The 14,970-nt window shown below is 50.2% G+C and overlaps 1 protein-coding gene across 1 annotated transcript; it reads right to left on the bottom strand.

Moving 5' to 3' along the window:
- Positions 1-13,478: 13,478 nt before the first annotated feature.
- Positions 13,479-14,217, bottom strand: insl3 (insulin-like 3 (Leydig cell)). Its single transcript, XM_029133055.2, has 2 exons — positions 13,988-14,217; positions 13,479-13,813 (listed from the first exon to the last, which is right to left on the bottom strand). The coding sequence occupies exons 1-2, from the start codon at positions 14,178-14,180 to the stop codon at positions 13,614-13,616; spliced, it is 393 nt and encodes a 130-aa protein (XP_028988888.1). The 5' UTR covers positions 14,181-14,217; the 3' UTR covers positions 13,479-13,613.
- Positions 14,218-14,970: the final 753 nt, after the last annotated feature.

Below are 14,970 nucleotides of genomic sequence, written 5' to 3'. Positions count from 1 at the left end.
CTCCTGGACACACATAAACACTCATTCACCAGCCCTCTGTAGAAGCCAAAGTCCACAGTTCCTCCCTCAGCCTTGTCTTTTTTCCCATTTTAATCCATCCTTGTTCACACACATCTCCACAACCAGAGCATCACCGCAATAATTCACTAAAACAGCCTCTTTCTAGCAAAAAAAAACCGTCTTCGATTCGTCCCATGCAGCGTCAGACTTGGCTGGTCCGGCCATCTTAAAAAGCCACATTCTGCGTCTCTGTCCCCGTTGGCTCCCAGAGACAGAAGCAGAGGCCGATCTGTGACACTAAAATGGTAGAGGAGGAAACACGGAGGAGGCCAATGGCTGAGACACGCAACATAGGAAGCAAGAAGCCCGTAATTACAGAGAAAGAGAAAATCAACTAAGGCGAAGCGGGGAGATGTGTAAGCATGCGTGTGTGCGTGAGAGGAAGACAGGGAGACGCTGATAGTGTGTGCGTAAGAAGGAAATAGGACGGGATGAGACATATCTAAAAAGAGCAGGTGCACCAACACAGAATAGATCAAAAGAGTTCAAATGAAAAGAGGAGGACAACTGAAAATGTGTTGTTCTGTGAAGTAAACCAAATATAATTACTCACACATACAGATTAGCTTAATGTCTGTTTACACTGGCTGATCTCTTCTTCTATACATAGTTCTATGGGTCTGTGGGCTTTTTACCCGTTCTTAAGGTTTTACTTTATTACATTTCATAACTCCATCAGCTTTAAATACAAATCTTTCTCAAAGATTTCACTCCTAAATGACTATATTGCTCAACTCAACAGGGCCGTTGCGTCTCATTCAGGCACATAGAAACAGAACATAAATGACCTGAGGATCGTTTGCGCTCATCAGCTCGTTAGACTTTCCCTTTAACTAAACAATTTGTGTCTGCGCGTTTGTGACCTTGTAACAGTGAAATACAACCTGCGCTCGTTTCCTCCAGCGCGGCGTTTCGTGGCACGCAACCCCCTTCATTAAAACAGACATTTACAGCAGTTTGCGTTTAAAGCCTTGGTCGGTGCCATCAGGGCCTGGGTTCAAATCCACTGACCGGCGCCTTTCTGCTCCCCTCATGCCCCCAGCACCGACTCTGACTGGTGACCAGTTCAAAACGCACCCGGCTGCTGGCTGCAGCGCTGCCACGAGCCTAAAGGAGCATAACAGCATCAACAGCTGGTGAAATTGAATTAGGCGCTTGTCCTGACGATGACAGTCATCTCACTCAGCGCTGTACCGCTGGACGGACGCCGCCGGCCCCGCGTAATCACAGATACAGTGCGGCTTCAAGCATTATAAACAACACACGATCCCGCGCGATACGGGGCTGAGTCGTGACTCGACCGCGGCTGCGGCCTCATCGCACGCCCGGTGCAGCCGGCGTGAGATGACACGGGGGGCAGAGTTGAGACAGCCCGTCTGGGAGATACGGGCCGCCGCCGCCACAGCAGCAAGGCCTGCTGGGATTTATCTCTGACGGCCCAGATCATTAGTTAGATGCCAACTGGATGCATAAATGACTAAGCAGTTTAGCCGCTGTTCGGCGGAGGTGCAGGTACGATGCTGCACCGGCTATTAAACATCAGCTGACGTGTTTTATATAATAGGCCAAAAGTGGAGGGAGTGAGTGCTCAAGTCTCAGATGACGAGAGAATATATTAAAACAATAACGGGCTGCTCGCAATAGAAGGTTTACGCTTTTTCAAAGATGCGCTTCCACCTGGAATCGGCTCCCATCCATCGTTACCTGAGACATTATCTCACCAGCCTTTAACGCGTCATCGCCTCTAATCAAAGTGTGGCAGCGCTGAAGCGCCGATGACGAACGCGCCTCTGGGTTTTGTTTGCTTCTGGTTCACAACGACAAACGCGGACGCTGCTTTCGCCCGACGTGGCCTCGACCAGAGGCGTTGAACCATCAACCCGCGTTCACAGGGCGCCGTGATGTCACAGCGTTACATGAAGCAGCTGTTGACGAGGAGGATAAAAAAGCAAAGGGGAAAAACACAGGGCACGGTCCGTTTACGATGTACCTGTGTGAGGACGATGGGCAGTGTGACAGTGTTGTGTCCACATGGGAGCGAACGCACATCATGCATACCTGCGTGGGCGGAGGCGACGGCGTTGGACAAGAAAGGCCCAGTCTGCCCAGTTGTAAAATATGGTGATGAGGCACAAAGCGAGGAGGAGGCTCATCACTAATGCAAAGGTTCAAAGACGCGGCCCCTGTCTCATCATCAGAGCCGCGAGCGACACAAAGGAGGTGACCAAGTGACCCCCCGCTTTGCCCACCAGCGGGCCGAGCTGCACAAAACACCTAAAAAAGGCATCTCCGGCCAAAACGCCCTTCAAATCCCGTTTCAAGGAAAGGACCAACTCACTGGCTGAAAAAAAAATTCACGTCTATGACAGAGAACAGAACGCATTAACGCCATTAAAGAAGAGGGGAAGCAGTGCAGCCGGACACAACGCTTGTTAGTTACACGTAGTGACACTTTGATCATGTGATCTCTCCTCACAGCCTTCATTGAACTAATGCTGGAGACCTGAAAGGCGAGGGGGAAGAGGAGGAAGAGGAGGAGGAAGGAAAGGGCATACCTTTTATCTGATGGAGGTTGAAGGCTCTCTCCTTGCGGAAGACGCATCAATGATAATTAGAAATGACAGCAGGAAAATCAATAGTCTCCTCCTAAGAACGGGGGCTCTCCCGGTCATGGCAGAGTTCTGTCGCTCGTAGCACAGACTAACGGGGAACACGCGCGGTCGTGTACGTGCTCAGCCATTGGCCGCTGCAGTCGTTCTGGTGTGTTTCTCGCGTCCTCCACCCGCTCCGAGAAACCCCCCGTGTGTGTGTTGCTTTCATTTTTTTTTTTTTAAATTTGTTGTATTTTATGAAATTTTCAACCGCGCCTCTGTGTGTCGTGAAATAAATCGTCTAATGCGATTTGCGCGCGATCGGTGCAATTCCAGCTTTTGTCCGCTTTAAGACGGTATTTTAAGATGCGACTCGGTGTAAGTCTCCAAGTAAAGAACGTGACAAATCAAGAAAAGCGCTGGAAAGAGGGGTTTATGACCTGACGTCGCCTCCTCCCCCCTCCTCCTCCTGAATTGATGCGGGGATTCCTGATGCTATTTTTAGTCTCTCGGTCGTGGAGAGCCGTACGTGGGCGGAGGAGAAGAAGAGGAGAGAGGCAGAGGGAGGAAGAGGAGCAGCTGGGCGATGAAGAGGGGGGGGAGAAAGGGAGGAGAGGAGGAGGAGGAGAGGGAAGGATGAAGAAGAGGAGGGGGGTGGGGAGCAGAAAGGGGGGATTTGCATGGGGGGTTCCCATGCGGACTTGAGATGCAGCAGCATCAACACAAAGCTTCCCGCTGCGAGGGCTTTGAATCGTGACCAGACAGCCAGGAAACGCAGAGAAGGGAGCGTCGTGTCGCTTCTCCACGCAGGACGGTACTGCTTTCATTGATTTGGCGTGATTTTTACTCCAGTCTCAACACAGCGCTTGGACTGAGACGGCGGCGGAAAACCACGCAGAATAGATTGCACTGATGGAAATTAGAAAAAAATAATACGATGGTTGAGCCTGAATTAAAATACATTATATTTTTACAGCACCGGCCTTTAAATTTCTATCATATCTGTCGTCTGAAAACCTTTTAAACGTGTCGTTATTTAATAAGATTATGATTTTTGTTGCATTTGTAAATCTAAATGCTAAAGTCTCGGCCTTCGCCCTTTTATTAATATTCACCACCACATCCGTGTCTTTAAGTTTGCGCTTTTGAGCTGAACCGTGCATGTTTCGCGGACAAAGGCCTGTTTGCGCACCGCTGATGCATTGCGCACCTGAAACCTTCTTGCGCTCCCCCCGTGAAGCTGCGCAGACTGAAACCAGGGGCAACGTGGAGGGACGCCTGGCATATGGGGAGAGGCTTTATTATTTATCAGCAGCGGGCTATTTTTAGCTCATGCTGCCGTGTTGGCGTCGAGGGTTCCGGGCATATTGGTGGCAGGTTTCCCCGTCACCCGCAGGTCACGCTGCGTGGGGAGACCCAGGCATGGCGTTCAGTATCGCAGGAAAGAGAAGGGGAAAAAAACACGCAGGCGTTAGAGAGGACTCCTTTCTCCGGCTGCATTATTCACTCAAGCGCTTAATCAGAGGCGTATAATTACTGAGGGAAACACGAGCAGGCAAAACTGCCGCAGAGGGGAAGTACTGTACATATGGAGATCCATGTGATGAGAATTAGAAAGCAAACGGTGTCATATCCTAGAGCTACAGTAGAACCAGGTCTGACGCATAATAGGCGGAATATTACTGCGCAAAACCAAAATGCACATATGCTTTATTTCAACGATATCCAGTGATGCACAATAAATGTATATAGTGTATAAAAATATTGTTTTTATGATTACATCTTAAACCTCGTGCACTGCAGATATCAACTTAATTGTTTTCAAATAAATCCAGCCAAGACTTTAATTGCTGTGACGCCGGCTGGATTTTTATTTAAAAAACACATAACAAGTTCATCAAGTTCTCACCACAGGGAATTTAAACCAGCAGCGGTTTGGAAAGCGCAATTTGTGCAGTTTAAATGGGGAAGTGGAGAGGAAGGACAGAAGCGGGGGGGGGGGGCAACAAAAGTGAAGAGATGAAAACTGGGAACAATGGAAGAGTCTGAGAGATAAAAATGGTTGTCTGATTGAGGGAGAGAGAGAGAGAGAGACGTGAGGAGAAGAGGGCGGCGGGAGGGAGGGAGGGAGGCGGAGTGCATTAGAAATGATTGGAGGGGAGCGATAGATAGAAGGAGCGGTGGATGCGGGTAAATTCAGATCTTCTGGATGATAATGCTGCCGTGTGTCCTAATGAAAAACCCTGATGCTATCTGGCTGCTGGGAAACGCCGGACCCGTCTCTCTCTCCCCTTCTCTCCTTGGAGGGAGGGAGGGGGGGGGGGGGGGGGGGGGGGGGGGGGGGGGGGGGGGGGGGGGTAAAGCCACTCTGTCTGCCTGTGAAGGGCCCTAACTGGCTAAACACAGAGGGGAATTAACTTCTCCTCCCCCCCCTAAAGTGTCCTCGAGGTGTAGAGAGGCAGGCAGGTCTGTCCGCCCGCCCGCCATCACGCTCCGCAGCGACGTCTGGATTTCCTCCTCCACCCCCCCCACCCCCACCCCCACGTCTCCTTATCTGTCATCCTCAGGTTGCGTGAGGGTGTCGATCAGCTCGTCTCGGTGCGGCCAGCTGTTTGTCCGGTGTGCGTGGTGTTTGTGCTCCATGTGTGTCCCCCCTGACAGCCTCCCCCTCTCTCTCCCCCTCTCTCTCTCTTGTGTCCGTCTGGTGCTCTGTATTCGACTGCCTCCATTTTGCTGGATGCCTCCGCTGCCTGCTGGGCCACCTGTCTGCTCCACTGCACTCTGCATCAGAGAGAAGGAGCGTTTGCTGTTAGCACTGCAACCTGCACGCTGTACATTTAGAAGTCTGGGTAATTTAAGACGGGCTCAGACAATGACACCGTTCTAATCGAGCCCAGGTTTGATGTGTAACTGGGTCCATTCATAATAACTGCTTACCTTAAATTGTGTGACTGTATATGAGCACGTAGTAGACGGTCGAACATTGTTGTGTTGCTGCGTGCTCTGCTTTGGTTCTGGGGATGTTTGTTGTGTTTTGGTCCCGGTACCGGGTCAGACAGACGCGTTCACTCTCCCTCAGCCGTTCTCCAACATTCTCCATGTGTCACTAAGAGTCTATTTCCCCGCGGTGCTGCCTCTCTTTAAGATGTGTGTCACTTTATTGTTCTGATTTCTCCCCCTTCTCTGGGGAATGGAATATGATTTCACAGAACATTAAGTGGATGGGATCTAAGGGAATAGCGGAGGGCCCGGTGATGGTGGTGGAGGTTGAGGCGGCGATGAAGAGTGATCTCGCCTAATTAAGCCCTCTCCCCCCCTTCCTTCCTCCACCTTCGCGTGCCCCCCCCCCCCCCCCCCCCCTCTCCAAAGCCCCTGCTGCCCATGCTCTCACATACAGTAGGTCGCTGACTTTCACCGTGAAGTGTGAAGGGCAAAGGAGTATTCCTCAAATAATAATCCGTCTGACTTTGAGAGAAGAAGGATTAGCCTGGCAGTAGCTTCAGCAGCCATGTAACGGCACGCGCTTCAGCATCCGGTGTCTGTTTAACCCTGTGAGTACACAAAGAGGGGCCGCAAATATCCAGCCGTCCTCCAGACCAGGGTCCAGGATACACCCTGCTCAGAACTATCTGATGATGCAACCTCTTGCTGTTGTGTGTGCACATATATGACCCAGTCGTCCCGCGTTATTGAAAGCGGGTACACGGCACCGAGGCGGCGAGGAAGACCCTCGGAGGTCGCGCGGAGACGAAGGCCCCGGATACAAAGCACATGCCCCAAAAGCACCATTCCAGTGACAAATGGCTGTGAGTGTTGGCGTCGCTGCCAGAGAGGCACATGGCGCGACGGAGGGAGGCAGGGTGTGTGTTTGCAGGGAGAGGGAGGGGAGTCCGGCAGCTACAAGCACCCACCCCACCACCACCACCCCTCCCCGTGCACGTCGGGCACAAGGCTTGGACAAGCGCGGGGTGATTGATGGCGGTGCCAAGACAACATCTCGTCAGGCGCCCGGTGCACAAAGGTGCCTCGCAGAGCGATGATGGACGAGGCCATAGACGCTACATAAAAATCGAACCCGGCATATATAACACATTCCCAGCTCCCTTTCTTAACCTGTAATGTACAGTGATAGAAATTTGTTTCGCAGTCCATTGCCGCGGACAGTGATGGATGTCAAAAAGAGGGAGCGAGGCTAAGCAGGGAAGGGGAGGAGACGGGAGTTCGGTGCTGTGTGTTTGGAGATGCTGTGGGAGTTTCCTGACAATGTAGCGTGCAGTTATCCGTTCAATTATTTACTGTAATTTCTATTTATTAAAAATGAAGATGAAGAGGTATTATCCCACATGGTAGAACCGTGTTCCTCAAAACGATGATCAAAGGGAATTGGTACATTTGCTAAATAACTGGTGTTTTTCTATGTTGATGGTGGTTTGATGAGGTCCTCTGGTGCAGAACGCCCCGGCCCCTGTGCACCAGTCGTTACCTTGTTACTGTACACTGGCCGGCTGCACAGAACAACGCTGACCACCTCGGCGCATTGTTAGCCTATCAGATTGACTTGTTGTCATGAATCTCTCAGTAGCTGATGAATATTAGATGGGAGCAGATAATACCTCAACAGAGGAGGCCTCCCCCCGCTGAGGCGAGAGAGGCTGCACACTCAGCAGCCAAGCGCTGCCCACTGAGACCGAGCCCGGCCGGCGCTGCTGATAGATTCCCTCGCAGTCGCGAGCGGGATGCTGTATAATTGTGGGTGGATTTCACGCGAGCGGGAGAGTGAGGGAGAGGACCCACGGTAGTTCTTTGAGACGAGAGGGGAGTAAGATAGGGAAGGGGGTATTCATCTCCATCTATCTCCATAAACCTCCAATTGGATTTTACAGCAGTTGCCTCTTCATCATGAACTGCGATGGATTGTATTGCAAAGCTGCAGCTGTAAGAGGAGGATTTCAGGGCTTACGTTCTTTTTTTTTTTTAGTTATGTGCGAGAACAGCAGGGGAGAAAAGCCGACACCGGGGGGGGATTTCACGCATGCATATGGATGCGTGGTTCCGACGCAGTCCGCACACGGGCTGGACCGTCTGCACGCGAGCGCGCCCGTGCATGCGGAGATGAATAATTGAACGGGGCGCCGTCAGAACGGGCCGCGTTCGCTAGTTAGACAGCGCGAGAACCTCTCGCTATGTTGACCTGCAGTCCAGCAGGCGAAAACAAACCGGGAATCATCAGCTGTTTGATCTGAGAGCGGAGTTTAGTTTAGGTAAATGAAGGCACCCGTCCCTGACATCACAGATGTTTGGGTGAATATCCCATTTATACCTGTTACCTGACATTAAAATCCAAATCACCCATCAATTAGCACCATCTGCCTGTGCAGGGATTTCCCGTTTTGAAGCGCATTCATACTGGAACCCAGCAGCCATAGGAGCTCTCCCATATTCAAAGACAGTCAGGCCGCAGTTGTAAACAGAAAAGACTGGCACCACCCAATTAGCATATCGCAGGATCTACCCAACAGATGGCATTGGATTATATTCAAGGCTTGGCTCAAGTTAGTGCGATGGAAATGTCTGACACGGGAACTGGCTTTCTGCGAGCGCCCGGCTACTGGATCCATGTTATAATCATGAATAAACACTTACCTGATCTCCAAGGAAGGTTTTCACTGGCCAGACTCCAGCAGGAGTGAGCGCACGCCTCGCAGAGTATAATTTAGGAGAGTGACTTCAGCGACAGAATCCGAGTCAGAAGTTTCTAAATGCTTCCATAATCCAGACATTTGGACACATGATGGCGACTGTGTGATAAAACGATACTAGTGACACTCAAGCCTGATGTCAGCCGCTCAGGTGCGTTACCCGTGCGAATCCTGCAGAGGCGGAGAGGTGGCGACAGGCCACCGGTGGGTCAGGGGCTCAGACGCTGCTGCTGCTGGAAAATGCATTAGTGGATCAGATGGACCACCCTGCGTAATAAACAGTATAGACTAACACGCCGCTCAGCCGTTACAGAACCCTGGAGCTGCTGGTCCAATATCTGAGCTTCACGACGAAGGGACCAGAAACAAACAGGAGCAAATGCGGTGAGTTCTTCAGATGATCAGAGACCGACCTCACTCATGTTCTCTAAAATAAAGCCTCAGCGTCCTCGGCACCAAGCTGAGACATTACAGCAATAAGGTGCAGTTATTTATGTAGCGGCTGCAATCTTTAACTGAATGTCCCTCTAAAATGTAACACATCAGCTTCTACTGTGGATCTGTGAGTGCAAATACTCCCACATACGAGCACTGACACATTCATAGCTTTTAGCTTTAGCTTCTTTTAGTCACTCAGCGACCTCAGAACGTGAACAAAGGCCCCGACCCGAAGCGCTGGACATACGACAGTCTGAGATTTGTTGTTCCGGCCGCCACATTATTACCACTCGTGTCCTCATCACATCCAGTAGAAAAAGAAAACAAGGATAGACACTTTTTTTTTTTTATATTTGTATTTGAAATTGCAGCCTTGCAAACATAAGTTTGATGCCTAGGACATTTGCTAATACCAATATTAACATTCTAATATATCACAAGGTAGGAACAATAAACTCTTTTAATGAATTCACACTTACAGGGAGTAACCATGGTTTTAACTCGCTAAATAACTAAAAGAGACATGAAACTAAAGTAAAGAAGGAAGTTTGATACTTCAGGCTCATTAAAATGCACATTAACATGGCACCGGTCAGGCTTGAAACATCACCTTGTGTAACGCCGCTGGACTAACATGGTGGCGGACGGGGCTCCTGCATTGCGTATTGATGAGCGTCAGCGGATAGGATGACGGCGCGAGGGGGAAACTGGAAACCCTCGGCAGGACGAGGCGGAGACGGAGGCCGTGGTGTGATTTTGCATTTTTACATTATCTCCTAACAAGACAGGCCTGGCACTGTGCCCCGGCGTGAGCCAGAGGAAGGGGGGTAGATGGGGGGGGGGGGGGGGGGGGGCACCGGGAGAAACCAAGGAAGAGGCCACAAGGAGGAGGCAGGAAGGGTGCACTTCCACTAGAAGCTTAATTATGCATGGCGGGAGAGGGAGGGGAGGGAAAGGGGAGATCACCCACCTACGGGGGGTGGGGGGGTGCCGGTAGGGAGGCGAGAGAGCGGGAAGGGCAAAGAGATTAAAGATAAGTGGAGGTGGGGGCAGAGGGGGTGAAAGTTGCCGCCGCCCAGCGGAGCGCTGGGTGTGGACTGGGCCCGGTTCCGGCTCCACGCCAAGATTCATTTTAGCCCAAAAACTCAATGAAACCAACAGTCTCTGCCCCCTGACCCGCAAACAAACACAGACGTTGGTTTGAAACCGAGCTTCCTCCGCCCTTGGGCCAGGGTTCGGGCCGAACCGCGGCCCATTAGGCCTCTGTGATTGTTGATGGGTCCACTTAGTGGGAGTGAAGAGCAGCGGCATTTCAATCTCTTAAAAAGCCGCCTCACTAGACGAAGACAGTGGACCTGCTGTTGTCCTACACACACACACAAACACACACACACACACACAGACGCAGACAAAGCCCTGCGACTTAAACACACATGCACGTTCGTAGCGCCGCTTGCCAGGAAACCCACAGTCTCCACCTCAGCGCTGATCAAGTGAAGTGCATTAAACACTGTGTACCAGAGGCACGAGTCATCAACGATAGTATTCTTAATATTATGATATTCTATCATTACTGCAGCGTGTGACCAGGTAGCTAAGTACTGGACCCAGGAGTGTGTTTTCAGCATGACTTTAGCTGCTGGCATCCCAGTCGTACCTGAGCGAATGAGGGATTAGATGGAAGCGCTGATGGACACAGAGAAAAAGGTGCAATAGATCAATTGGGAGCAGCTGTGAAAGAGCAGCTGGAGTAATCGTTTTTTCTGGGCCTGCCCACCACCACGTCCACCTGCAACGCTCCCCTTACCCTTATCCTCCTCGGAACCCCCTGTACACACATACACACACACACACACGCATGCACACACACACACTCTCACACACACACACACACACACACACACACACACACACACACACACACACACACACACACACACACACACGCATGCACACACACACACTCTCACACACACACACACACACACACACACACACACACACACACACACACACACGCATGCACACACACACACTCACACACACACACACACACACACACACACACACACACACACACACACACTCGCCATCTTTATCAATTCTGTCCTTTTTCATTACACCCGCGTGCAGTTCTCTGTTCAGCATGTGCGACGGGTCGCGCTGTGGAAGGAGGCGGCTTCTCGCTCGCACACAGGACGAAGCAGCTGAGAGTCAAAGTAAAGATCCGAGCTGCACCGGCTGATTGGCAGTAATTGTATCACAGTGGACGCTGCCAGGAGAAGGAGTATTATCACATCACATACCAGCAGCTCCCGAGCAGCTAAAGAAATTAAGCCTTCTAATCATGTAGGAGCAACAGACGTGTGCATTTTTACCGTCTGCCCAGAATAAAACAATAGAAAAAAGAGAGTTTGGATAAACAGAATATTCACAACGAGAATTAGGACATGAGCAGGAAATTGAGAAATATGCAACACGTGCGATCTTGCGCATCTTCTTTTTCAGACGCTTCTGAAATCGACCACCGTGTAGGAAGTGAAGAGAAGTGTAGGAACGGGAAACTCCCCCGGGAATGACACGGAAAAGGTCCGCATGGCGGTCAGCGACGGCGCCGAGCGTCGCCGTCGCCTCTGCGGCTGCGGCGGCAGACGAAGCCGCCCGCAGTCCGCCGAGCGGCCGCCGCTGCCACACTGCCCTCTACCAGCTCGGTCCATTAGTTCAGCTCCGCCGCCTCCCAGGGGCCCCAAGGTTGTGACAAAGTGGTAGTTAAGCGTGCGCGCGCGTGCGCGTGCGTGGGATATTTGCTGCATGTGCTTTTCTTCGTTCGCCGGACAGATTAGGTGGCTATAATGACATGCGTATGGAAGAGCATATAGGGCGAGGAGCTAATTAATGGAGTGGAGGTAGTAATTGGCTGCGGTTCAGAGGCCGCTAGGAACAAAAACGTGGGACTATTCCACTTGCAGAGGGATGCAGCAAATCCTCATGTTCTGTCAGACTGATGCTTCACGAGCACTAGCGCTGGACGCACACAAAGCGAACCCAGTCAGTCAGTCATAAACCGGACTCTTGCACCCACACCCACGCGTTCACAGTTGATGGGAAAAGGACGCACGCACACGTGCACAGCACACGTCTGATGCGGTGCTGGAACAGACTTCAGATGGGTTTCCCAGTCTTGCGCGCCCACACACACGCAGAATTATGCAGAGCGCATTTACATGGCGCAGGATGCGCCAACACACGCTGAGTGTACGCGTGAACACACACGCACGCACACGCACGCACGTACACGCGCAGTGGAAATTAAGTATCTTTAGCCTTGACTCGTTTACTGTTGGAAACAAGAACACTGAGCCATTCATTAACATGTAAATGACACCCACCGGTTGGCCACACGCAGACACACGCTCCTGCCCAGCGTGGATGAGCGCGCGAGCGTTTGATCCCGCATTCTTGCGCGTTCGCGAGGCTGCTGGCGCTCAGTCGCTGTGCGCTTCCGTCCCGCTGCTTTTCCTCCTCTCTGAAAGAACACACAAAGCGGCAGGAAGAGGCAAAACGAGGCAAAGCCCATCAAAGCGTCCCCACGCAGCCGTGTGTTGGCCATCTCCCGCTGGCACCGGGTAGCGACGCGCACGGACCTAGACGGGGCCTCTGATCGCATTTCCGCTCTTGTCACGAGGAGATGAAGAATCACTTGAGGTGATTAAGAGTTTTCACAAAACACAGCTTTGAGGGGTCGATCCTCACTGCGGGAGATGTGGCAGAAATAAAACGTCTGAACTCGAACGGTAACATTGAACTTCAAAAGTTACATCCTCTAGTTGGCAGAACGAGCCGATATGCGACGGCTTATCGTTTAGAATCAGATATCTGTCTCCCTCTGCTGGTAAACCTGGAATACTGCAACAAACCTCAGCTCGCCTACTGCAAGTTACACTAAAGCCTTGACAGCATATCATTCACAACATCAACCACCTTAATAAATTCAAATAAAAAGTAATGTAGTTTTTTTTATCATATCTTTATTTTAGTATGTTTTACATGATATTACCACTTTATGTCCTCTTTTCATACTATAGTATCTTAACTGATACAGTTAACTTAACAAGTTTATAAACAAGTTTATATCATCTGTCTATAAAATGATGTTTGTAGATTAATTCCATGATTGACAGCTCACTGTTGTACCTAAAAACTATTCTTCATAACATTCATAACAGCTGATTTGAATTTGATGGTGAAACGTGGTTATAGACTATACTTCAAGGCAGCAAGGAGAATTTTGTATGATTGATTGATTGATTGATTGATTGATTGATTGATGTGCCTTGTTTTGTCCTTTTGTTTGTTCCATCTCTCGTCCTTTCCATCATTATCCTTAAGTTTTTGTTTTGCTAATCTTTAATTAATTGTTGATTAACTATCTCAAAAGTGCTCCAAGAAAAATGTTATCTGTTTAGTATCTAAAGCAGGTTATAGTGAAATATGTAATATATAATTTAATATATATTATTTAATTATATATATATTTAAATTGTGAATATATATTTAAAAAAATGCATCCCTTTGATTCCATTGATTCTCTATAAAACCCTGTGATTTTATGTTTCTCTTGCAGTTTGTCTTAAACGTTGTCAGTATCTGCTGATGCGGGGTTTGCCAGAATGCTGTTTACTTCACTGGGTCGAGGGCTGAAGCATTTTATTTCATTTCTCAAGCGCTTGGCAGCGTGGTACAGGTTCCTTTAGACCACAATGCGGAGTGAATCACAGTTTTTTCGAGCCGCCCGTTCTGCCACGTGACAGGTAATGAGTTACATTTAGCAGAACTGGATCAGCTCCTTCATGCTGCATCCTCTCTCGCAGCAGATATCGGATATTTTCCCAGCCGCCCGTCTGATCCGAGAGGACACGCGGTACCAGTGAGGAGCAGCGGAGGCCTCCTCCTTCCCGGCAGACCCTGCGGGGGTGCGGACCACCTCGGCGGCCTGGTGCTCTTCCGTGGAGGCATCCAGGTTCCCTGTGCAGATGAGGAAGAATACTGTTTCACACGAAAACACACAGAGTTGAATAAGACCTAGAAAACCTGCAGGAAGATTGAAAACGTAATTATTTGCTCGATAAACCCAGTAAGAGGTCAAACCATCCCTCTGGTGTTTAGAATCAGACGCTGCTGGACATTTCAGATACTTACACTGCTGCATGTACTGGTGCTGGTCCAGCACAAGGTCCGGGATGCTCCTCCTCAGCCGTGCGTTCCCACAGGACGAGACGGCCAGACGGATCAGGTCCCTGCCGCACATCTTTATCCTCTCCTGTGCGCTAGCGACACACGCCCCAGCTGCTAGCATCATCATCGCGTACACCAGACACTTAGCGGCGGACATGGTTCGATGCGTCGCCGGATGCTCGATGGTCCGTGAGGAGCCCCGCGTGGCTTATATAGTCACCGCGTGTCACCACAAGAAGCGGTCTGGAAAGAAGGCTAAGGCCGAGGGTCGGCGTCCGGCCTTGGCGAGGGAAAGGTTTGTCCTGATCTGAGGCTGAGATGACAGTGATGTGACAAGTTTCATCAAGGCTGAAGCGCCCATTAAAATCAAAACCTACGAAGCGAACTACAGCTCAGGTTAAACAACATTAAAGGTTTGAAGACAGAGATTTTGTGAAGTATTTTGGCTTTTGCAGGAAACACAGGCATAAAAAGTACAGCTAACGTGTATTAAGGGGTTTTTAATGCACCCTACGTTAACAGATCACAATATTTTACTGTTCTTTTCATGTCATGGTTCATATTTCATAATAGGGTGAACTCTCCTTGAATGTCACTCGCTTATCTTGACACATCTTGCGTTAATTGGAAGAGCGTGTGACGAGGAATGGCTCAAGGATTCTGACGCACACGCTGGTCCCAAGTCGTAACAAAGCTGCACAACCTCAGACGTAAACAGTAAAAATGCCACTGTGACATCTCAAACGTCCGGCTGGACCCGCGTGACAGCTTCACTGAAATTTTTGTATTAAAGCATAATTCAACATACTGCAAAAACCCAATGTCTGACTCGTGAAGTGCATTTTTTGTCTTTTAGGCGCGTTGCGCGGCGCACGCGTCACCTGCCTCTCAGTCGCTCTCTGTCTTTCTGACCTTTCCCTCAAGTCTCTTTTGACTGCAGCTCCTCT

The sequence above is a fragment of the Betta splendens genome, chromosome 17 (assembly GCF_900634795.4).
Source record: "Betta splendens chromosome 17, fBetSpl5.4, whole genome shotgun sequence".
Classification (NCBI taxonomy): domain Eukaryota; kingdom Metazoa; phylum Chordata; class Actinopteri; order Anabantiformes; family Osphronemidae; genus Betta; species Betta splendens.
This window is presented reverse-complemented; position numbering and strand designations above follow the sequence as displayed.

Excerpts from the sequence above, each read along its gene's own strand:
- insl3 (XM_029133055.2), bottom strand. The coding sequence starts at position 14,180 with ATGTCCGCCGCTAAGTGTCTGGTGTACGCGATGATGATGCTAGCAGCT. Across the intron at positions 13,814-13,987 it reads GCACCAGTACATGCAGCAGT|GGAACCTGGATGCCTCCACG; the intron begins GTAAGTATCTGA and ends TCATCTGCACAG.